At 42.2% G+C, this 24,797-nt stretch overlaps 2 protein-coding genes across 6 annotated transcripts in view; both read left to right on the top strand.

Moving 5' to 3' along the window:
• RAB3IP (RAB3A interacting protein) overlaps positions 1-8,932 on the top strand; it is a 53,992-nt gene extending 45,060 nt beyond the window's left edge. For all 5 annotated transcript variants that reach the window (XM_073327797.2, XM_073327796.2, XM_073327800.1 and 2 more), the window contains 3 exons: positions 2,493-2,592; positions 2,694-2,763; positions 8,580-8,932. In XM_073327797.2, coding sequence (XP_073183898.1) covers positions 2,493-2,592; positions 2,694-2,763; positions 8,580-8,662 — 253 coding nt within the window. In that variant the 3' untranslated portion in view covers positions 8,663-8,932. The remainder of the gene's footprint in view (positions 1-2,492; positions 2,593-2,693; positions 2,764-8,579) is intronic.
• Positions 8,933-23,793: 14,861 nt separating this feature from the next.
• Positions 23,794-24,797, top strand: part of MYRFL (myelin regulatory factor like) — a 64,069-nt gene continuing 63,065 nt past the window's right edge. The window contains exons 1-2 of the mRNA XM_073339326.1: positions 23,794-23,852; positions 24,410-24,510. Of these exons, the coding sequence (XP_073195427.1) occupies positions 23,794-23,852; positions 24,410-24,510 (160 nt within the window). The remainder of the gene's footprint in view (positions 23,853-24,409; positions 24,511-24,797) is intronic.

The raw sequence follows: 24,797 nt of genomic DNA, 5'->3' as shown, positions 1-24,797 counted from the left end.
CTAGGAAACTCAATCATGGACCCGGACACCATTATGTTAGGCGTTGTACAAACAGAAAAAAAGATGGTCCCTGTCTTAATATTTCCTCTAACAAAGTTCAGTTCCCATGCGGCAGGGAGTCATAGAATAAAATGTTTCATATTGACTTCTATGTTTTATTATACATATTTAATATTTTGGAACCAAAACATATTTTGAATTTCCCATGGGATATAAACTCCATTTTATGATCAGTTATGTGTTTAATAACAATTTTGTCATGGAGAACTTCCTAGCAGATTGATTTAAATAGCTAACCCAGGCTAGTTATTTACTTGTAGGCAATACGCTAGACTGAGGGTTTTGTCATTGTAAGACCAAAAAAATTGGTTATAGGTTGTTTTTTGTTTTTAAAGTAGGTCATTAATATTCAAATGGTATTGGGGTGCCGCCTTCCAAGCCGGGCACCTGGCCAACAGCCACCGCTCCCCGGCCGCCCAGCTCTGAAGGCAATACCGCGACCCCCGCCCCTGCAACTCTTTTGGGTTAGGACCCCCAATTTGAGAAACACTAGTCTCCCTCATGAAATCTGTGTAGCATAGGGTAAAAGCGCACACAAGACCAGATTGCACAGTCTGATGCATTTTTCATGACAGCTAATTTGGTAGGGCCCTATTTATTAGTTTTAAATGAATTGTAGTGAACTGCTCTTCTCTGTCATGTGACTTGATGTGTTTTGTCACCATCACAGACTATCTCCTATTTTCGTCAAAGGGATACATGTCACAGTGGTTTATCTTTTTTCTAAAGCATTGGTTTGAGCTTCTAAATTATTTTTAGCATATTAAAAGGACTTAAGAATATAAGAATGGCCATACTGGGTCAGACCAAAGGTCCATCCAGCCCAGTATCCTGTCTACTGACAGTGGCCAATGCCAGGTGCCCAAGAGGGAGTGAACCTAACAGGTAACAATCTAGTGATCTCTCTCCTGCCAGCCATCTCCACCCTCTGACAAACAGAGGCTAGGGACACCATTCCTTACCTATTCTGGCTAATAGCCATTAATGGACTTAACCTCCATGAAATTATCCAGTTCTCTTTTAAACTCTGTTATAGTCCTAGCCTTCGCAACCTCCTCAGGCAATGAGTTCCACAGGTTGACTGTGCGCTAAGTGAAGAAGAACTTCATGAAATGAGACTTGTATAACCATGAGAACATAGCAGGAGACATTTTCTAGCTTTTAAAGTCTTTCCTCCTCTCCCCAAAAGCTTTGCCAAAATTGAGATCAGCTAGTCTGATAAACACTGAATGTATACTTTTTAGATAAACACAACAGAATATTTTAGCTATTGTGCTTTTAGTTGCTTTTGTTTCATTTTTGAAAAGAGTGTGGTTCTTGTACCTCCTGATTTTGGATAATGTAGAATGGAAGGGAGAAGAGCAAAAAACTTCAAGTCCACTACTCACCTTGCCATAGGAACCTAATTTACCTGTGAGATGTGCTGTTACTATGCTGGTGGTTGCTACAGAAAAATCTAAAACTTTTTTCTAGTTATATATATGAAGCTTTTATTGTAGCAACAGTTTTTTCCATCAGATAAAGCGGAAGATGAATTATTCCAAATGGTAAATACCCCCTTTTCTGTTGCTAAGGAATGTAGGTGAAAATTCATTTAAACTTAGTGCTTTCCCTTAATTGTTTAGCTGGATCACCATTGGCTAACATGACCCTTCCTCTGGGACTCAATGTATTATATCTGCCAGCATGCTTATTATATTCAGATGACCACAAACAGTGGTTGGGGTGCGGCGGGGAATGGACCTGGTCATTTAACCGTAGTTTTCTGTAAGGCAGCCCAAAACATTGCTGTCAGGCTTTCACTTCAGTCCCTCTATTCAGGATTTTTATAGTACCTTGAATACAAAATGCAATATAAACGTCAGCATAAAAGCAAAATTGATCTTATAAAATACATCTTACAGAAATGTTTCAGGGTTGAGCAGTGTAACAACATAAAATATCAGTGCTTTAGGACAAATAAATATAATGTCAAGCGCAGTTCTTTAACTGATTTTCAAATAATTGACATTAACTCAAAATATAGTAGCATATTCCACAGATGAGGAGCTCTGTTGGACAAATCCCTAGCTCATTGTTTCAAGTTATATTCAACCAACTTGAAATGTAATGAATGAGGCAATATATGACTAAGAATGATCAAGTTTTCTCAGGTTCTGCCTTAAGGGTCTTAAAAAAGATGTTAAAATTAGTAAAATTTAATGGGGCGAGAATGTTAAAAACAGAATAGTCATTGTAAACCATAATAGCTGACAACCTAGAATAGTAATTGCAAACTACAAGTCAAGAGGCTGGAAGGGGAACTCAAGCAACTATTACTACATATCTTTCTTTAAAACAACTAAAACAGCATCTTGCATCCTAAAATTTGCAGGTGGTTGAGTTTCCAAAATTTCATTTAAAGCAAAATAAGCAAATTTTATATTTTACAGGAAATGTGCTCTCAGTGGACAAAGTAAATCATGCAAGCATAGAATCAAGTTAGGGGACTCAAGCAGCTATTACTATATTTCTCCTTTTTGCCGATACAGGGTAAGTATCTACCTTTATCTTGAATTCATTTGAGCTTACATTGTGTTTCCATACAGATATGTAATACATGAGAACTTTTTTTTTCCTTCCCATTCATTTAGATCACTTCTGTGTGTAACTTCTTTACATACATTCGGTATATCCAACAAGGACTTGTGAAGCAGCAGGATGGTAAGTGGAGAACTGTAGTTTGGTACAGATGTAAATATCCAGGTAAATGGTGTATCTGTGTCTAAAACATACCAAATACCCACTTATGCATGGCAATAGTGACATGATATGACAGAAAGGTCCTTTGCTGGTACCCATATACTAGTCATTACATTAGGTGTTCTCATACAGTATTTACATGAACAGTGGTTGTTCTGAGCTTAATGTGTAAAAATATGCAAGAGCCAAATGCAGATGGAAAATATGCTTTTAGCCACTGCTATCAGGACATCATGAAGCAGTCTGCTTAGACACCCAGTTTACAGTGTGAATGACAAGCAATAGGTGAATTCTCCAGTAAAGGGAACAGATAATATTGCTGCCATTTCCTCAGGCTGTTTCCCCGACCTGCTAGCTTCATTCTTCTCTGGACTAAGCTTTGGACAGCTGGCTCTCTATCCAAGCTTCTATCTAGGTTAATAATTAGGAAAGCAGCTCAGTTGAACTGTTCAGTTCCAGTAAAATGGATACATAGAGCTGGCTATGAAGACACTGCAGCCCACAATTTAGATTTATACAATTTTAGAGAGATATTTTGCAAACTTACTGCTTTTTGGAGTAGGCTTTGAGCTTCATTTTTTAAGTGCGCTAGCCTTGCAAAGTTTCATGGTTGGTTTGTTATTTTTTAAGTCAGGAGGGACAGTTATGATTATTTAATCTGATTTGCATAGCATAGGTGTCACAAAATATCATCCAGCAATGCTTACTTCCACTCCAATAATCTGATTGAATTACAACAGTGGTCCCCAAACTGTGGGGCGCACCCCCCTAAGGGGACACAGAGGAACATTTAGAGGTGTGTGGTGGGGCCTGGGCCAGCCTCCATAGGGAGTGGGGAGGGAGCTCCACCCAGCCCTGCTCTGCCCCCAGCCCCACTCCAGCCCCAGCTGCAGGTCTGGCCACGGGAACTGGCTCCCGGCCCCGACTGTGGGCCTGTTCTCAGCTGTGGCAGCTGGCTCCGACCGTGGCCCCACTCCTGGCCAAGGCCCCAGCTACAGTGCTGGCCACGTTCCCGGCCCTGGTGCCCAACCATGGCTCCTGGGAGTGCACAGACCAAAAGGGGAAAGGCGCAGACAAAAAACTTTGGGGACCACTGCCTTAGAAAGACACATAGACTTGATTTAAACACGTCTGGTGATGGAGAATGTACTATATCCCTTACTAAGTTCCAGTGATTGATTATCCTCACTTAGAAATTTGCTGTCACTGTTAAGTTTTGCTAATATGTTTGAGGCAAATGACTTTATTTTTTATAAAAGAGTAAAATAATATTGTCACGGTTCAGGACTGTCTGCGCTTTTGCCACTCCTCCACCTTCCTTCCCACCCCCCCACCCCCCCGTCTCTGAGTGCACCCCTTCAGGAGACAGGCCTCTTGCCTTTCCCTCTTTCAGGGTGGAATCCTGCAATTCTCCTACCTTCAGACTTGTTCCAAGGGCACAATATCAGCTGTGATTCCTCAGCAGCCTGACTGGGTTTGAGCCTTAGTGATCTTCCTTTTGCGAGCTATGACTAGTGTGAAAATACACAAAACAGCCTGTTCAAAACAAAGTACCTTTTAATCTTAACAGCAGGAATGAGGCATAACAAGAAAAAGGGTTTTCAAGACAAGTCTACATGCATCTGTCTTATCTAAAGGCTAGGTAGGTCTAGCTTATTCAGACACCCCCACCACTGCTCTGCACCCCTACAGTCTCTGTCTCCCTCTCTCCTGAACTTCAGGGGCTCAAGGTTTGTAACCACTCTCAAGTTCTTTGTTTCTCTTTCTCACTTGGAGTCTCCCAGAGGTTTCAAGTTGAAACCTTCCCCACCAGCCAGACTGCTGATCCTAGCATGGCGGAGGTAAAACGTCTGAGGAATTGACACCTGCATTGTCTTTTTAAGTATCAGTAAATAGAGGGTTATCAGAAATGTTTATCTGCTTTCCTGTCTAGATACAAACTAACCTATACCTAAATTAATCCTTACTAATTATATAGCAAACACAATAACAATCAAATTCATAGAATGTATAATCACAAAATATTACATCCTTCACAATCCATTAATTTTCTTTATTATCAGAGTAAACTTTGCCTTTGCTGCAGCTGCTAAATTTTCATAGCTAATAATATAGATGCTTTTCAAGAAATTCCCCATAATTGCTTGTTTCCATTATCTCTAGAACTTCAGTAATGTTGATTGCCACTTCAGTATATTGGCAACAATATGTTTTGGATGTGTCAGTTGTCACTTCATGTTTACAATGTCACCTGAAAGTGCGAACAGGTGTTCTCATGGCACTGTTGTATCCAGCATTGCAAGATATTTACGTGCCAGATTCGCTAAAGATTCATGTTCCTTCATTCTTCAACCACCATTCCTGGGGACATGTGTCCATGCTGATGACAGGTTCTGCTCAATAACAATCCAAAGCCGTGCGGACCAACACATGCTTATTTTCATTATCTGAGTCAGATGCCACCAGCGGAAAGTGGATTTTCTTTTTTGGTGGTTTAGGTTCTATAGTTTCCGTATCGGAGTATTGCTCTTTTAAGACTTCTGAAAGCATGCTCCACACTTCATCCCTCTCAGAGTTTGGAAGGCACTTTATTTTCTTAAACCTTGGGTTGAGTGCTGTAGCTATCTTTAGAAATCTTACATTGCGTTTTGTGAAATCTGCAGTGAAAGTGTTCTTAAAATGAACAATATGTGCTGGGTCATCATCTGAGACTGCTGTAACATGAAATATATGGCAGAATGTGGGTAAAACAGAGAAGGGGACATACAATTCTCTCCCAAACAGTTCAGTCAAAAATTTAATTAATGCATTATTTTTTTAACGAGCATCATAAGCATGGAATCATGTCCTCTGAAATGGTGGCCAAAGCATGAAGGAGCATGCGAATGTTTAGCGTGTCTGCTACGTAAATACCTTGCAATGCCGGCTACAAAACTGCCATGCAAATGCTTGTTCTCACTTACTGGTGACATGGTAAATAAGAAGAGGGCAGCATTATCTCCTGTAAATGTAAACAGACTTGTTTGTCTTAGCGATTGGCTGAACAAGAAGTAGGACTGAGTGGACTTGTAGGCTCTGAAGTTTTACATTTTGTTTTGTTTTTGAGTGCAATTATGTAACAAAAAAAATTCTACCTTTGTAAGTTGCACTTTCATGACAAAGTGCACTACAGTACTTATGAGGTGAATTGAAAAAGACTATTTCGTTTATCATTTTTATTGTGCAATTATTTGTAATAAAAAGTACTTTGATTTCAGTTACAACACAGAATATCATCTATATGAAAATATAGAAAAACATTCAAAATACGTAATAAATTTCAATAGGTATTCTGTTTAACAGTGTGATTAAAACTGCTATTTTTTTAAAAATTGCAATACATTTTGAGTTAATCACATGAGTTAGCGGCGATTAATCAACAGCCCTAGTAAATTTACATGAAGACAGCCTACTTCTGAAGTTATGGCTGCACTAGAGATCTTACAGTGACGTTGCTGTAAGCTCTCTAGTGTAGTCACTCTAAGCCAACTGGCGGGGCTCACCTGTCTATTTAATTAATCCACCCTCAGTGAGCGGCAGTACTTACAGTGCTTTCTACACCGGTACTTAGGGCAGTGTAACTTACATCACTGAGGGGTGTGAATAAGTCACCCACAAGTGACATAAGTTCCACCGACATAAGTAGTAGTGTAGACATAGCCTAAGTATTGAACAGGTTTAGTGCAAATATATGTAATGCATATGTCACTGGTTTCTGCTAATAATAATTTAAGGAAATTGCAGGAAGTATGCTTGGAAAATGACTGGCCTTAATTTTAAAGCAATTGAATTTAAGAGGAGGATATTGTTCTGACCAAAAAAGCTTTTTTTTATCCCAGTTTGTGATATTATGCTTGCCACAATACTGTGAAGATTAAAAGACTGAAAACTATTTGAAGGGGAGAGATTATAATAGATAACATTGGAAACATTTTCCTATTTACCAGAATTGTTAATGTTTAACAGCTATGCTCTGAACTCAGTATTTTGGCTTGATGTTCCAACTACATCACACTTTTAGGAAAATTTATTTTTTTATATAAATTGGACCTGTTGCTTTATGCAAATATTTTCTCAGATAATGTATACAATGAGTTACGGGAATATAGGCTTTTTTATGGTGGTCATCCACATACTGTATTGTATGCTTCTTTGCTACTTGTATGCTTCTGGTGCTATCTTTTTATTTTAGATAGAACTCTATCTTAGAGTTCAAGAATTTCTGAAAGATGACGGGGAAAACATTTTACTTAGTTTTTAGTCTTAATTTGAGCAATACCTTTACATTTACTTAGAGCCAGGACTATGATCCTAAGGAAGATGATGATGTAAGAGTGGTGTGTCTCTTGTTGTCTTATGTGTTTAACCATGTAATTCATTATGATTATGATTTGTATTACTGTAGCATGTAGGAGCCCTAGTCATTTACTGTACCATCTTATGCTAGGGGCTATACAAACACACTCTCATTTGATAACATTTTTCATATGTAAAATCATAAATTTTTGATGTTCCTAGATTACTGTTTACATCCAGTAGAACCAGTTGAAAAAGTTAGTTTAATTTTCATTCCCAGGTTTTGAAAAGGAGCACTTTTTCGTAATCCAAAAACTTTGGTTTTCCTTTTTCCCTTCTGTTTCTACGCCTTTCTTTTTTTTCCATTTTGCCACTAAAAAAGATCCCCTCTTTCAGAAGAAATAGGCAAGATGAAAATTGATTAAACTGAAAAAAGTAGGTCAGTGTTTGTTCCATAGTTTGTTTTTTAAAAAAGGGGGGGTGGCACCCCCTTACCCCCCAATTTTTATGGAAATTTCTGATTTTAAAAGCCATTTTTAGTGTGAAGATATTTTTATATGGAAAACTTCAACTCTGACATCCAGTAAAGTGAGAGATAAGGTGGGTAGGATATCATCTTTTATTGGACCAACTTCTGTTGGTGGAAGATGGAGACAAGCTTTTGAGCTACACAGAGCTCTTCAGCTCTGTGTAGCTGGAAAGATTGTGTGTCTCTCTTCACCCATGCGTCTCTCATATCCTGGGACCAACACAGCTACAACAACATTGCAAACAATATCCAGTAAAGTGAATAACAAATACATGTATGACTGCCAAACTTCCATGTTTTTATGGTCTGGTTAGGTACAGCGATGTCAGCAAGGTTGCTATGAGACTTTGCTTTGAAACTGTTCATATGCAACCTGCAGAAGGAAAACCATTTCTGGCAACAGGCACGCCAGCAATCAAGGATGCAGAGGAGTTAATAGTTTAAGCCCTTTATGTGGGGATTCAAGGTTTCCTTAATGTATTATTACTGCACATAGTGGCAAGGCCTCTGGACTAAATATTTTAAATTCTTGCATTTTTTACATCTCACAATTCCAAAGGTCACTTAAAAGAGCTCTAAACATGCCTTCTTTTAAGGCTGCCAGTGTGTCGCAGATCTGCAGTTATAAAGTGAATAGAAAGCCCACTCCTGACTGGGATGACCTCTGTGTGTTGAAGGGATGGTTTTAAAAAAAAATAAATGAAAAACATTGTATAGTCCTTTCTGCAAAATAAAAGGATGGGATTTTGAAATTGGTGAAATTAGCTTTGAAATCATGCCACTTTGTAAAATGTTTCTAAAGATGAAACTACTGTTTGAATAAGGTAGCCTACATATTTCAGTTAAAAACCCTGAAGAAATGAGGATGGAGATTTAGTTTCAGTAAGTTTTCTACACTTTCTGTTTTGTACAGCGGATCAGATGTTTTGGGAAGTTATGCAGCTGAGAAAAGAGATGTCATTGGCAAAACTTGGATATTACAAGGAAGAGCTCTAATACTTTACAGTCTGGCGCATGCGTGAACTTCGATATGGATAAACTCTAAAATGGCTGAAATTTTTTGTCACTTGATATTTATTTCCAACAAGTCGGTCCAAGATCTTTTCTCCTTTTTGCAAATTGCACTAAGTACTGTGATTATTTTAAACTCTCCTATGCTGTGTATGCTTAGATATGATACTTCAGTTGAACAAAATGTGGCAAGTACTCGTTATTGTAATTTACAATTGAAAACAAAACCTCTGATTAAATAAATGTTAGATTGAAGATGTGTTTTTATTGTCCTGTACAGTTTATGATGCAGAATGGCATGTGAACCACCACCCCACATCCCCACCACCACCATAGTCACTCTAAACTCTGTAATCTGTAGGGTACTGACCCTTAGAAAAGAGTTGGTTTGAGGTACATCTCAGAATTTTATGAACAGGTGGGAGTAAATGTGTCTCTTAAACACTTAAAACGTTCCCGTCACTGCCGTATCTGGGCAATTGATCATCAGTATAGAAGGAAATATCTAAGAGGATTTGGGGTTCTCTGAAATATTTTTTTAAATGTTGCCTTCTCCCTATGTTTCTCATTTATAAATTTGTAGAGTTTAAGGCCAGAAAGGACCATTAGATCATCTGGTCTGATCTGTGTATAACAGGCCCTTAGATTTAACTCAGTTACCCCTTTTATTGAGCCAAGTAACTCGTTGATTAAATCCTAACTTGGATTTTTGCTAAAGCAAATCTTCCAGAAAGGCATCATTCTTGATATGAAGACATGAGAGATTATGCTTTCTCTCCTACACTGAAGAGACCTTTACTACCTAGTATTTATTCTTTGAGAAGGTACTTAAACACTGTAATCAAGTCACCTCTCAATCTACTTTTTGATAAATTTAACAGATTGACCTCTTTAAGTCTCCCACAGAAGGCATTTATTCCAGTCCTCAAATCATTTTGGTGGTTCTCTTCTGCACCCTTCTCAATTTTTCACCTCCTTTTAAAAATATGGACACTAGAACTGTATGCAGTATTCTATGATCTGTCTCCCCAATGCTATATACAAAGGTAAAATCAACTCTCTACTTCCCATTTTATACATCCAAGGTTCACATTACCCCTTTTTGCCACAGCATTTCACTGGGATCTCATACATGTTGAGTTACTTGTTCTTAAGGCTAGTTGAGATGGAAAAACAATCGTACTATGTAGTATTCTAATGGGGGATATGTTCAGGTAGCTCACCCCTAAACTTTGGTGTACCACACAATTCTGCTCAAAGACAATACTATGGTTATCAGTGTTAGAACACTGCTTTGATTTCTAATCTGTATCCTACTCATAGCCACCTTCTGGTTATGCATCCTTTTTTCCCACCCTGTCCTTCATTCTCTCTGCATGTATCTGGTTACTTTTTCCTTACATCTTTTTTTTCCTATATTAAGAATCAGTAATTCTTTACACATCAGTTTCCGTCAACTGCCATTGCACATGTAAATCATTTCTGCCCTCCTTCTTAGATGGAAAATTAAGATTAGCAAATTTCTTTCTGTTAATCTCCTCACACGTAGAACTGCTTGCAAAGGGAAACTGAAGAAAGATGATCATGGTTCCTTAAGAAAAATGCTTCTTAGCTCAAGTGCCACTTTGCCTGCTTTTGTTACGAAGTGGCACTTTGCCTGCTCCACCGGCAGACAACTGATCAGGATTTGTGGAACATAGCCAGCACTGTATGGCAGACTTACTACACATAATCACTTTGGGGAAAACAGTAGCTTGTTTTTTATCCTGACAGCAGCTCTTAATTTACAAATATCCTAAGATTATTGGTGGGTAAATTGATTATCAAATTAAAATGTAGAGACAAAAAACTTTTGCTCTAATTATAATAAGAGCACTTAAGTAGTAAACAGATGTTTCATTTATTATGAAAGATTCGAAACATACATAGTTCCCAAGTGATTTCTTTTAATCACTAAATATATACTTGCAAAAGATATCTCATTTTTACACAAAAGTAAATCAAATGAGCTGCAAGATTTAATGGAATAAATGTGTTTAACACAGTATTTCAGGAAAAGGTGTGTGTGTGTGTATGGGTGGGGGGCCGCGGCAGGTGTTTGATAGTCATTCCAATAGTGAAATACAATTTTTTCCCCAATCACTCTCCATTGCCAGCAACATATTCATTGAAACCATTGGTGAAAGGATTTTGTATATCCTACCACTGGTTCAATGGTTTCTACTGTAGCAAGCTGGATGAATTTTAATAATGTCAAAGGTTATTAATATTCTGTTAAGCAATAATAGCCTAAAGGTCTGTTTAATTCAGTTGCTATTTTCAGTAGAAAACATGACCATATGTTCATGGTTATCTCTCTGTGCTATACACAGAAATGCTTGCTAAAGATCTTAAATTATCATTATTTCTTATTTTGAGTATTTGAAAGATTAAAGATTTCAGAGTGTTAGCTGTGTTAGTCTGTATCATCAAAAACAATGAGGAGTCCTTGTGGCACCTTAGAGACTAACACATTTATTTGGGCATAAGCTTTTGTGGGCTAGAACCCACTTCATCAGATGCATGGAGTAGAAAATACAGGAGCAGGTATAAATACATGAAAAGATGTGAGTTGCCCAACTCAGACTTAGACTGACTTCTCACTTGTTGTTTTTGAAAGATTAAACTTTTCTGTTGTTGAAATCAAACCATTTTCAGAATTACTTTATTCTGTAACCGAATGATACCTGATACCTAAAAATCTACAATTTACAAACTGATTACAAACAACACTCATCCCAGCAGAAAAGCTGTTTTGGTATCTGGTTCTGTGTAGGCACAAAAGGTATTTTTTATATATATATCTGAAAGTTTATCATGCACACTTTTTTTTTTTTTTTGGTAGCCAAGGACTACAAAGGTATACCCATTGGGTTCTGGCTTCCATGAGGCAGTAACCCTGGCTATTAGTCTGGTCTCAATAAATTACTACCCTTTAACACTGATCTGCTAGTCTCTTGTCTTCTTTCTTTCCCCGCCCCTTAAATCCTATTTCCGCTCTATGCAGCTGTTCTATTGTAGTGTAAACTTTATGGTTAAGAGACCAGCCTCTTAGGAGAAACTATGCAGCTCTGTGACTGGATGTAAAGGGACATAACAGCAGTTATACAATTGCTGCCTCTGCAGTGACCTTAACGTCTCTGTATCTGGTCTTCATGCAGGTTTCTTGAGTTTGTATTCAGACCTTGATACTCCAATCCAAATGCCCCTTGGAGTTACCCACCATATTAGATATGGTCGATTTCCAATTTAGTCTTTGGGGTGAAAGGGAACAAACTACTTGGAGTGCATACGGTATTGCTCTATATACATCAAATAAATGAGGAAAGGTGGACTGGTGGTAGTGCCCTGTATTCAGGAGATCTTAGATCAGTTTCCAGCTCTGATGCAGACTTTGTGTGACTTTGGGCATGTTGCTTAATTTCTGTGCTTTAGTTTCATGACTATAAAATGGAGATACTACTTCCCATAGGTATATTGTGAGGTTAAATTCATATTTATGAAATACTCAAATATAATGCAGGGAACCATAATAAAAACCCAGATAATGCACAATTATGGTACAGTGGTGTTTTTCTGTTACGTTTGATCATATCAATTTTTATCTATAGTACTTACTCATTTACACATAAATACACTAGTGCGGAAGGAAAAATACAAGATAAGTAATTTTTATTGCCTTCTTGCTTGCGCATGTGTAGCTAAGAGCATTACTGGGGGCAAAGGTCCTTGAAACAAGGAAGAAATTAGACTAATTTTACATAGTTTTCAATATGAAGTAAGGAAAATATGCCTTCCAAAATTTTCCTCCTAAAGTCTTGTCAGGTTCTTCTCTGCATGCGGTAGAAGCGTTGAGTCCATTGCTTGGAATTAGTTTTGAAAGAATCAACTTCCCTGGGGCAAAGACAATCAATCTGCTTAGGACATGTTCTTTAGCAGCAGAATGACATGATTATGAACATGTTCAAAAATACATCCGCTGGAAAAGAGAGGATAGTGCAACTGTTTCATAGTCTGATGTCCCTAAACTTGTGAAGAAAAAAAAAGCTTCTACCTTCTTGTCATGGATGTGGTGGGAGAAAATGAGGCCCTGCAGCAGTTCTTTGAAGGTAAGAGTACAGTTTCTAAAGTAGCTCAACAATTTCTGAAAGAGAAACTATTTCAGATGGCATGTGCATTTTAATAAGATGTACTTAGTATTACTTTTTTTAATTTGAATTTTTAGTTTGGAGAAGAAAATATGCGGAAACACTAAATATTCTGATATTTACACAGCAGTTCCATGTAACAGGATACAAGAGGACTAATGACATAAGAGCACTGGAAGGATTCATTTATGCTCTCCTTTATACAGCAGAGATAGGAATAAAGGAAACTATGATCCCCAAGAGTTCCCAGTGATGAATGACAGGGAGGAAAGTACCAGGGAATGGCTAGATCTCCTAGTAAATGTCCAGAGCTCTTTAAAGAAAATCCTTAGGATATGGCAATATCCATGGAGCTTGAGAACCATTCTTCCCCACCAAAGTGGGAGCCAAAACTTGCTCAGCATGATGTTACTCTATTGAAGCTGACTGAACATCATTTTCTTGGTGTCTTTAGTCCTCTCCCTTGGACTTTTTTGGGAGGCTGTTATCTGATCTTCAACTGTGTCTAATTTTCTTTCTGTAAAAACTTCTTGCCAGATGTGTCACGGATTTCATCATCAGCCAGACCCCACTACAATCTCCACCTTTCCTCTTCTCCATCACAGTTAATATGCACTTTATTATGGGCAAATGTACACCTCTAGGAACAAAGAACTTAGGCCATAGTTACAGCAGACTCTATCCTGGCATGCGGTGACCCTGAAAAAGATTTGGGGGTTGTGGTAGTTAATCAGCTGAACAAGCGCTCCCAGTGCAATGCTGTGGCCAAAAGGGTTAATGTGATCCTGGGATGCGTAAATGGGAATTTTGAAGGGAGTAGAGAGCTCATTTTGCCTCTGTGTACTATATCCAGTTCTGGTGCCCACAATTCAAAAAGGATGTTAAGTGGGGAGAGGTCAGAGAAGAGCCCCTAGAATGATTAAAGGATTAGAAAACATGCCTTATAGTGATAGACTCCAAGAGCTCCATCTATGTAGCCTAATAAAGAGTACTTGTATGGGGAACATATTTGGTAATGGGCTCTTCAGTCTAGCAGAGAAAGGTATAACATGATCCAATGCCTGGAAGTTGAAGCTAGACAAATTCAGACTGGAAAAAAGGTAAGTTTTTAACAGTCAGGGTAATTAACCATTGGAACAATTTACCAAGGGTCATGGTAAAGACTCCATCACTCGCAATTTCTAAGTCAAGATTGGATGTTTTCTAAAAGATACATTCTAGGAATTATTTGGGGGAAGTTTTATGGCCCGTGTTATGCAGGAGGTCAGACGACATGATCACAGTGATCCCTTCTGGTCTTGGAATCTATGAATATTTCTATTTTTTTGATTTTTGTAATCAAATAAACCTAATTTCTCAAGCCTCCTAACATTGAATGCAACCTGTTCAAAATGGTTATTCAAATTTAGATGATAAACAAAAGAACACGCAACTTCCTTTTTTTCTTCCCTGATTTTTCACTTTGTCAAAAAAATTTAATTTGAATTGTCTGGGATATTTGTTCTCACCGCCATAACTCAGGTGTAAATACTCTTGATGTGAAACTGAGCCTCAGTGTAATATAAAAAAGCCTCATCCAATACATTAACTTATTTAGTTAATAACTATAGATCTTCCGTTGCCCTGTGTTCTTTTTATAATCTAAGCAGTTCATACTATTAACGTGAATCTGATAAAAATATACTGAAAGTGAAAGTTAAACTGTTTCTTCTCTTTGCTTTCAGAAAGATTTAATTTTGATTTAAACAGACTGGTCGGTTTCTAACAAACCTTGCACTGTACTGAGTAACTGTTAGATACTTTATGAAAATCAGGAATTTAATCTGGGAGGTGTGTTCAAAACTAAGTCTAAGCACGCTGGAAGTACCTGCAGAGCACCATGGAAAGATCGCTTCCAAAGCAAGGATTTAGGAGAACTGTGAAGCATACACTGGTGACTTCTGTGGCAATGATAATGCAGCAATGGAATCTCACCCTGGGAGAATTCCAGCAGCTCTTTTAGCGGGTGCCATTTCTGTAACTATAATCACTAAGGTTTTTAACGCTTTCAGTATACTGGATATATAACGTGTTCTGGGAACTAGATGAAAGCTTTGTCTTCAAATTAATGTCAAGTAACGAGACAAAGTTTGGAAAGATGTTCCTATAAACATTTGTTCTAAGTAGAGTGAGTTAACAGTATACCGTTGTAATACAGGTGTCACACAGAGCAGTGCTGGTAAAAGGCTGAATTTCATTTTCTGGCCACAGTCACGTAGTATGAGTCAGGGTTACAAACAGCTTAATAACCTTGTCATATGACAAGAGTTGGTGTTCAGAGGCCAGTGGCTACTTTTAAAACCACAGCTAAAGCACAAAAAGGAGCAAGTATGTTAGCTGGATTTTGCTTCAGTTTAGGGTAGTTGTCACATTCACTACATATGATGTCAACTACTATTCTATTCTTTGTAGGTATCTATCCTGCACCCACCCCCATAGTATTTGAGATAATTTCAGTAGTGCAAAGAGATCACACCTCTATCACATGTTGTTTGTTCTCTTTTGCTCTCCCCAAAAAGAGAAATGTATGGAGTGGAGTGTCTTGTTTTGGTAGTTTTTTTTTTTAATTGTTAAACATATCTGTTGCTATGTGTTTGTTAGAGAAGGCAAGGTCAAAGAAATACACCTTGCACTTGGCAAGGAAAATGGTGAGGTTTGTGATGGTCCTTAGTTCCCAGGGCAGTTCACTGCACAGGTTCAGACCACCTCCAGAGAAGGCCATGTCTCCCTCAGACAGCTTTACTGTTGTTGTTGAGAGTTCCATTGGGCCAGAGCAACTGCTGCATTGACCACAATCTTTGTCCAGGAGCTTTAAGTGATGTTTTCAAGCCCAGGCCATGGAACACTTCGAAGATAAGGACTGAGACTGTAAACTGGATTTGAAATTCTATGGGAAGCCAGTGGAGAGAGCAGAGGACAGGTCTGATGTGTTCACGGCAGCCTGTGTTGCTCAAGAGGGTGCTGCAGCATTTTGACTAGTTGGAGTTTCCTAAGTGCTGAAGGTTTTATGCCCAAGCATTTTACATTGCTGACATCCAGCCGAGAGGTGCGGAAGACACGAATAACAGAAGCCAGGTCTTCATTTGCCAGAATGGGTCTGACTTCTGCCTGGGCAGGGCTGTGGGGTTTGGAACATGTGTTAATAACATCACCCCGGAGGATCTTATAACTTCCCATACAATGTTGCCACACACATTTTATCAGGACAGTACTGACCAGCAAATTATGAGTTTTCAAATGATACTTTACAAGGCATACTTTGTACAAAGATTATTACAATGGCTTGTAGGGTATGAACACATGTATTCCATCAAATACAAACTTTTTTGTCAGTAATGTAAGCAGATATTATTCCAAACACCTATGAAGTGTGTGTGCGTGTGCACCATTTTTAGGTCTCTTCGGATCAGTGCTGTTTCTAGATTGCTTTCAGGGTGGAGTGGCAGACATTTTAACAATTTTTGCTCGGCCCAAGTTGAAAGAAGAAATATTTCCGTCTTCACAGGTGGAAATAAAGAGCAATTTCTACTTGGATGAGAGATCGGAAAATGAAAGAACAAAAGGATGACTGAGGGAAATCTTTCCTCTAAATAAAAAAGTGGTGTTTGGGACATATTAGAAAAGGGAGATATCAAGTTCACCCTCTGAGAAAATACATTGAGGATACAGTTAAGTCTGGGAACAGGCCACCTTTAAGACCTTGGGTGTCCTTTTAAAATGTTCATGTTTAACCTGTACAAAGACGTGGTCGTGAATTTTTTTTTTTTTGTTCGAGTGCTTGCTCATGTCGATTCCATTCTAGGTGTGTGTGCGCACGCATGTGCACAGTTGTCGGAGACTTTTGCCTTAGCAGCATCCATAGGGCCAGCTGTGGCGCCCCCTGGAGTGCCATGATCATGCATCTGTGTATTAGGTGCCAACCCTATGCCCTCTCAGTTCCTTCTTACCGCCCGTGACGGTTGGAGTGCCTCGTCTTGCCATTTGCAAGTGTGTTAGTGGTTCTTCATAGACCTGTGTTCTACTTAATCTGTACATAGTGTGACAAAACTCTGTCCTTGCCTCCAGGGGTCCCACGTTTCCCGGCAGATTTTGCTAGCCTCAGAGGCTCACTGTGACCCTGCACGTAACCCTTCTCTCTCTACAGACAAGGGTTACAGTCTACTGAGCCATTTTCATCATAAGCCAGCGAGGGAGGTGAGGGGAAGTTATCCTTCCTTGCATAGTCTCTGTTGTCTTCCAGGCTCAGTGATTAATCAGGGGGCAAAGGTGAGGGGGGAGCCCGAGCCCACCCTCTACTCCGGGCTCCAGCCCAGGGACCCTAATAGTATCAGCTATGGTAGCTGACCTTTTAGAAACATGACATGTACAATTCCCTGGGCTACTTCCCCCACAGCAGCCCTCACTTCCTCAAGCTCCACTTCACCCTTACCTCAGGGCATCCTTCCTTGTGCCTGATATGGTGTGTACAACAGCGCAGCTTCCTCCCACAGCTCCTGACACGCACACCCACCTGACTAACTGGGAGGCTTTTACTAGTTTCAGCCAGCCCCTGATTGGCTTCAGGTGTCCCAATCAACCTAGCCTTCTCCCTGCCTTCTGGAAAGTTCTTAATTGGCCCCAGGTGTCTTAATTGACCTGGCGCAGCTGCCATTTCACTTATCCTGGTACCAGGGATTTGTTTAGCCTGGAGCTAATATATCTATCTCCCACTACTTTTCTATAGCCATCTGGCCTTGCCCCGTCACATATTCCCCCCTCACCCCCACCGGCTCAACACCATAGAGTTAGGCAACTTGGGACGCCAGGCAGTATGCTCGTGACAGACCATCAGCGTTGCCATAGTGGCATCCAGCCCTGTTCCGTATGCGGAACTGGAATGGTTGGAGGGATAAGAACCACCTGGTGACCCTTGCATTCTTTTCCTTATTCTGCTGCATCCACTGGAGGGGTGCATGGTCTGTCACAAGAATAAATCGCTGGCCTAAGAGGTAGTAACGCAGTGTCTCCATAGCCCATTTGACAGCAAGGCATTCTCTCTCGACTGCTGCATATTTCTGTTCTCTTGGGAGAAGCTTTCTGCTTAGGTAGAGGATCGGGTGTTCCTCTTCTCCCACCATTTGCGACAGAACTGCCGCCAAACCCACCTCAGAAGCGTCTGTTTGTAAAATAAATTCCCTGTTAAAGTCCGGGGCTATGAGTACGGGGTCATTACAGAGGGCCGTCCGAAGGTCTGTAAATGCCCCCTCTACTGCGTCGGTCCACTTTACCATGTCTGGACCTCGGGCCTTCACCAGGTCCATTAGGGGACTTGCCCTAGTGGGGAATAAAACATGGGTAGTAGCCTACCACGCCTAGGAATGCACGGATCTGCTTATTTCGGGTTGGCCGGGGCCAGTTTTGAATTGCCTCTAGCTTATTCGTTTGGGGCTTCACTATGCCCCTTCCCACAATATATCCCAGGTACCTAGCCTCTGCTAGCCCTATGGCGCATTTAGCAGGATTAGCAGTGAGGCCAGCCCACCTTAAGATGCACAGTACTGCCTCAACTTTCTCCAAGTGGGTTCCCCAATCTGGCGTATGGATGATGACATCATCTAGGTATGCAGCTGCATAACTAGTATGGGGGTGCAGCAGCTTATCCATGAGGCGCTGGAATGTGGCTGGGGCCCCATGTAGCCCAAAAGGGAGGACGGTGCACTGGAATAGCCCATCCGGGGTGGAGAATGCTGTCTTTTCTTTAGCTTCTTTGGTCAGAGGAATCTGCCAGTACCCTTTTGTCAGATCCAGTGTAGTCAAGAATCGGGCACTACCCAGTCGGTCCACCAGTTCATCGATGGGTGGTATGGGGTATGCATCAAACTGGGATATTTCATTCAGTCGGCGAAAGTCATTACAGAATCTCATGGTACCGTCAGGTTTAGGCACTAGAACAACTGGACTGGACCACTGACTGTAAGATTCTTCAATAACCCCTAATTCTAACATTTTCTTTACTTCGGCCTTGATTTCTTCTCTTTTGGCTGCTGGGATTCTGTAGGGACTCAGTGTTACCTCGGCTCCGGGGATTGTGCGGATATGGTGATAGGTCTCAGTCGTCCGCCCTGGTTTTGTAGAGGACACATCTTGGTTGCGATTAATCATGTCGGCTGCCTCGATCTTTTGGATCGGCGTCAAGTTGGATGATATCCTCACTTGCTCGTGTAAGTTATCCTCCTGGGGAAGGGTCTCCTGCATGACTAAGCATGCCTCGCGATCGTGCCAAGGTTTTAGAAGATTGATGTAGTAAATTTGCTCCGATTTCCAGGGGCCTGGCTGCCGTACCTTTATAGTTCACCTCTCCCACGGCTTCGATTACTTCATAGGGTCCCTGCCACTGGGCCAACAGTTTACTTTCTGCTGTGGGCACCAGTACCATCACCCGATCCCCTGGTTGGAACCGTCGAAGCTTCGCTTGGTGGTTATAATGGGTTCGTTGGGTCTCCTGTGCTCTCTCCAAGTGTTCCCGTACAATGGGCGTAACTTGGGCTATCCGATCTCTCATCTGCAGTACATGCTCAACTATGTTCCTTCTGGGATTTGGCTCCTCTTCCCAGGCTTCTCTGGTTATATCCAATATGCCCCGAGGGTGGCGCCCATATAGTAGTTCGGATGGAGAGAAACCCGTGGAGGCTTGCAGAACCTCCCAGATGGCCAACATGAGGTAAGGCAATAGGGTATACCAATCTTTCCCATCCTGGCTCACCACTTTCCTGATCATGGCCTTGAGGGTCCTATTGAAACTTTCCACAAGGCCATCTGTTTGCGGGTGGTATACAGAGGTCCGTAGGGCTTATACATGGAGCAATGAACAGAGATCTTTCATCAACTTGGACATGAAAGGTGTCCCTTGATCAGTCAGTATCTCCTTGGGTAGCCCAACCCGGGCAAAGATCTGTACTAGCTCCTTAGCTATTGTCTTGGAAGCTGTGTTGCGCAGGGGAACAGCTTCCGGGTACCGGGTTGCATAGTCCAGTACAACAAGCACATGTTGGTGGCCCCGAGCTGTCTTCTCTAGGGGCCCTACCAGATCCATGGCTATCCGTTTGAAAGGAACCTCTATTATTGGAAGAGGTATCAAAGGAGCCCGCAAGTGCGGGTGAGGGCCATGTAACTGACACTCCGGACAAGAGGTGCAGTATCGCCAGACATCTTCATGTACTCCTGGCCAGAAGAACCTCCGTAGGATCCGTGTCTGGGTTTTCTCTACCCCTTGGTGTCCTCCAAACAGATGACTGTGGGAGAGACTCAATATGGCTTTTTGATGTTTTCGTGGCACCAGAAGTCGTCGTATCTCTTGCTCCTGCATTTGCACCACACGGTACAGGAGATCTTTCTTCACTATAAAGTAAGGTCCGGCACTCCGGACCTTCCCATCCACGGGTATCCCATTGATATTGGCCACCTCTTTCCTGGCATTATCATATCTGGGGTCCTCCGCCTGGTCCCGCCAAAAGTCTCTCTCCCGGGACTAACCTGCCCAAGCTCCCAGGGGCCGGCTTCTGCTTCTTCCAATGGCTCATTGCCGTCATGGCTGGGGGCAGCTTCTGGCTCACCTTCTGTGGTGGAAGTTTCTCTGTTGGCTGCTCACGTCCATCTGCCTACTAGGGAGGTCTTCTGACCCTGGGTCAGGATCTGGGTTCTCAAGGCCTTAGTGGCCTTCCTCTCTTTTTTTGTCTTCCAGGTCTTTCGGGGGGCTGAGAACAGATCCTGAGAAATCTCAGTGAACATTAGGGGTTGACATTCCCCAGTGAAGAGTTACTGTCCTCAGGGTTCCCACCTCCTTCCAGCCTTTCCGGGGGGAGTAAATTATCAAACCCTGGATAGTCCCTCCCAATGACTCCAGGATATGGGAGTTTAGGAACTACGCCCACGGTCACCTCAATGGGGTTTCCCTGAACCTCTGTCTCCACTGGGATGGTGGGGTAATGGCTCATGGCCCCATGCATGCATGTCACTGCTACGCGTTTGGCTTGTAGCAGCTGACTACTTTTTACCAGCTTACCCGATATGAGGGTGATAGCACTCCCAGAGTCCACAAGCGCTGTAGTCTCTGCTCCATTTATCCTCACTGGCCTGGTGTAATTATGTGGGGCTAATGCGACCCCCATGAGGTGGAAAAGGGAGCATGGGACCTCCCAATCCCCCAAGTTACATTGCATAGGCTCCTCGGTGCTGGGACACTGTGCTGCTATGTGTCCCCACTCCCCACATGCATAACATCTATAATTGCTTTTAATCACTCCCCTATCCCGGGGGTTAGGGGCTTTAGTCCCGGGGTGCCCCCCCTTCTTCCACTTAGGACTCCCCGGGGGTTTGGCTGCCCAACCTTCCAGGGTTGGAGTCCGGTGCTTGCTTCGAAAGGGGCCTTCCTTGGGTAGTTGGGTCAGTTCCCTGGCTGTCATTCATCTTTCTACCAGTGTGATCATCTCGTCGTACGTGGACGGATCATTCTGGCCTACCCATTTGCGGAGATCTGGCGGCAGTCCCCACATGTAATGGTCTATGACCAGAGTCTCCAAAATCTCCTCCGGCCTGCACAACTCGGGCTGTAACCACTTCTGCGCGAGGTGTATGAGGTTGAATAGTTGGGACCTCAGGGGTTTGTTCTCCTGGTATTTCCACACATGGAACCTCTGGGCCCTTACTGCTGCCGTTACCCGTGATTGTGCTAGGATCTCTGCCTTCAGACGGGTATAGTCGCATCCGTGGCAGGTAAGTCAAAGTAGGCCTTCTGGGCCTCTCCACGCAAAAAAGGGGCGAGAATGCTGGCCCACTGCTCCTGGGGCCATGCCTCACGCTGAGCAATCCTTTCGAATGAGAGGAGATATGCCTCTACGTCATCTCCTGATGTCATCTTTGGCAGACAACCAGTGGCCCTCAGGGTTCACGTCCCATCGGACCCCCGGGCCTGGATGATGAGGATCTTCAGCTGGTCCACCACCTCTCTCAAGAGGGCACGATCTTGGGTCGCCTGGCTCGTTAATAATTGATTGATTTCCTGCTGTAGCCACATAGACTCTTGTTGTGCCATTGCCTGAACCCGGGTGGTCTCCTGGTGGGCTGCTGTGGCTTGTATCTGTCCTTGCCTCCGTGGGTCCCACTTTTCCTGGCGGATTTTGCTAGCCTCAGAGGCTCACTGTGACCGTGCATGTAACCCTTCTCTCTCTACAGACAAGCGTCACAGTCTACTGAGCCATTTTCATCATAAGCCAGCGAGGGAGGTGAGGAGAAGTTATCCTTCCTTGCATAGTCTCTGTTGTCTTCCAGGCTCAGTGATTAATCGGGGGCAAAGGTGAGGGGGGAGCCTGGGTCCACCCTCTACTCCGGGCTCCAGCCCAGGGACCCTAACAGTATCAGCTATGGTAGCTGACCTTTTAGGAACATGACATGTACAATTCCCTGGGCTACTTCCCCCACAGCAGCCCTCACTTCCTCAAGCTCCACTTCACCCTTACCTCAGGGCCTCCTTCCTTGTGCCTGATATGGTGTGTACTACTCAGCCTCTCCAACAGCGCAACTTCCTCCCACAGCTCCTGACATGCACACCCACCTGACTAACTGGGAGGCTTTTACTAGTTTCAGCCAGCCCCTGATTGGCTTCAGGTGTCCCAATCAACCTAGCCTTCTCCCTGCCTTCTGGAAAGTTCTTAATTGGCCCCAGGTGTCTTAATTGACCTGGAGCAGCTGCCATTTCACTTATCCTGGTACCAGGGATTTGTTTAGCCTGGAGCTAATATATCTGTCTCCCACTACTTTTCTATAGCCATCTGGCCTTGCCCTGTCACAATAGTTAATAGTAGGTAGTTAGTCTTTAGTGTTAAATTAGAGTACTTAGAGTCCTGACTGGAACTTCGTCCCCAAGTGGAGCATGTCCCGCTCCCCTGGCTTCAAGTCAGGTGCGTCATGCAACAGGCTGATGCAAGTCAGTGACCCACACGACAGCTGCCTGAAGTGTTTTGGGGGAATCCCATAGGAAGGACAAGTGTCGTATTTGTAAAAACTTTCGTCCTTGCACAACTTGGAACTGCCCTGTAACGTCTTCAACAAGGACAAGGTCCAGCTGAGACCATGCCCAGCTTTCCTGCCCAAGGTGGGGGCCTCAGTTTCATTCAAGCCAGGACATTTACTTACTGGTCTTCTTTCCAAAGCTGCATAAGTCAGAGGAGGAGTGTAGACTGCATGCCTTGGACATTAGGTCACTAGCCTTCTACATCGATGGAACCAAGCCATTCCGAAAGTCTATGCAATCACAGTGGCTGACAGGATGAAAGGTCACCCTGTATCCACCCAAAGAAATTTCTCCTTGGATCACTGCCTGCATTTGCTGCTGCTACAATCAATCAAAGGTTCCACCCCCAGCAATTGTCACCATCCACTCGACCAGAGTGCAGGCCTCTTCAGTGGCTTTTCTGGCCCAAGTGCCTATCCAGGACATCTGTAGGGTGGCCACCTGGTTGTCCGTCCATACATTTGTCCCACTGTACACTTACTCAGCAGGCCTGGGACGATGCTGGCTTCGGTAGGGCAGTACTGCAAGCCACAAAACTCTGCACTCTGAGCCCACCTCCGTAGATACTGCTTGTGAGTCATGTAGAATGAAATGGACATGAGCAAGCACTCGAAGAGAGAAAGAAAAGCCTACTTTTCATAACCTTTGTTCTTCGAGATGTGTTGCTCATGTCCATTCCATTACCTGCCCTCCTACCCCCTATCCAAGTTGCTGGCAAGAAGGAACTGAGAGGACATAGGGATAGTGGTTCCTAATATACCGACGTGTGAGCGTAGCACTCTCGGGGGCACCACAGCCGACCCTATAGATACCGCTAAGGGAAAAATCTGACGACTGTGCACATGGGCGCGTACACATCTAGAATGAAGCAACACATCTCGAAGAACAACAGTTGTGAAAGGTATGTAACACGTTTGTGTGTGTTTACCATACTTGAAATGTTAATGATTCCCCCTAGGTTTTGCTTTTTAAAATTTGACTGTGGTGAAAGAAGGAATGTTGATCACACCTCTTCAAACTATTCAGCCTCTTCCTTATTTCCTGCTGTGTGGAGGACAGTAAAGCTGGGATTCTGTAGCAAACAGAAGTTACTCCATTTTGATAATGAGTGAGTGATTCCTAAATGCACATTTCATAGATTGCTTTGTGCTCACATAACATAGGAGGAGTTGGAAGTAATGCTATAGCTAGGTGCTGGCAGGTACATAGAAGGGAATTGTGTAAAGGGACAGATGCAGATTTGGGTGTTTGCAATTAAATGGTGTCCAAAGTTACTAGCAGAAGTCATCTCAGGATGAGAAGAGAAAAAAGCAGAGCAGAATGGAACTTCAGAGCATAGCCATTTACTCATGCAGATGCCTAGCAGTGTTGTCCATGCAGCCTGCCTTATACCATATTTATTATGAACCCAGAAAGGCCATAAAGTATTTTAAAAAGTAAGATTGTTTATCTTTTTAGGGAGTTCCAGCTGACTTTTGAAAAAGTCCTTGTTAATGCTATAGACCTTATAATCATAAAATCCATTTATAGCCTTCAGTTACTAAGCAACGAAGGACAAAGTACTGAACTTTTTCACTCATTACTAAATTCTATATGTTAGTGCTCTGGTTTTGTAAGGAAAACATCAGGAAGATAATGCCTAACATCAGATTTCTGATATTTTGTTCTGTTTGTCTAAAGTTAAACCAATCCAAAGGAAAGTGGTTTTTATGTGTTTTGAAGTGTTTCAAAAACAGTTTGACAACCCAAGTCTAGTAAATGGAGTAAAATATCAGAACCCCTGATGTCCAGACTAGTTGCTTTGTACTGATCCCAGCAAGCAGATGACTATGAAATAGTCTTCAAT

This window comes from Lepidochelys kempii, chromosome 1 (genome assembly GCF_965140285.1).
Source record: "Lepidochelys kempii isolate rLepKem1 chromosome 1, rLepKem1.hap1, whole genome shotgun sequence".
In the NCBI taxonomy this organism is placed as follows: Eukaryota; Metazoa; Chordata; order Testudines; family Cheloniidae; genus Lepidochelys; species Lepidochelys kempii.
The sequence above is the reverse complement of the archived record's forward strand: the minus strand, read 5'-3'. Positions and strand labels throughout refer to the sequence as shown.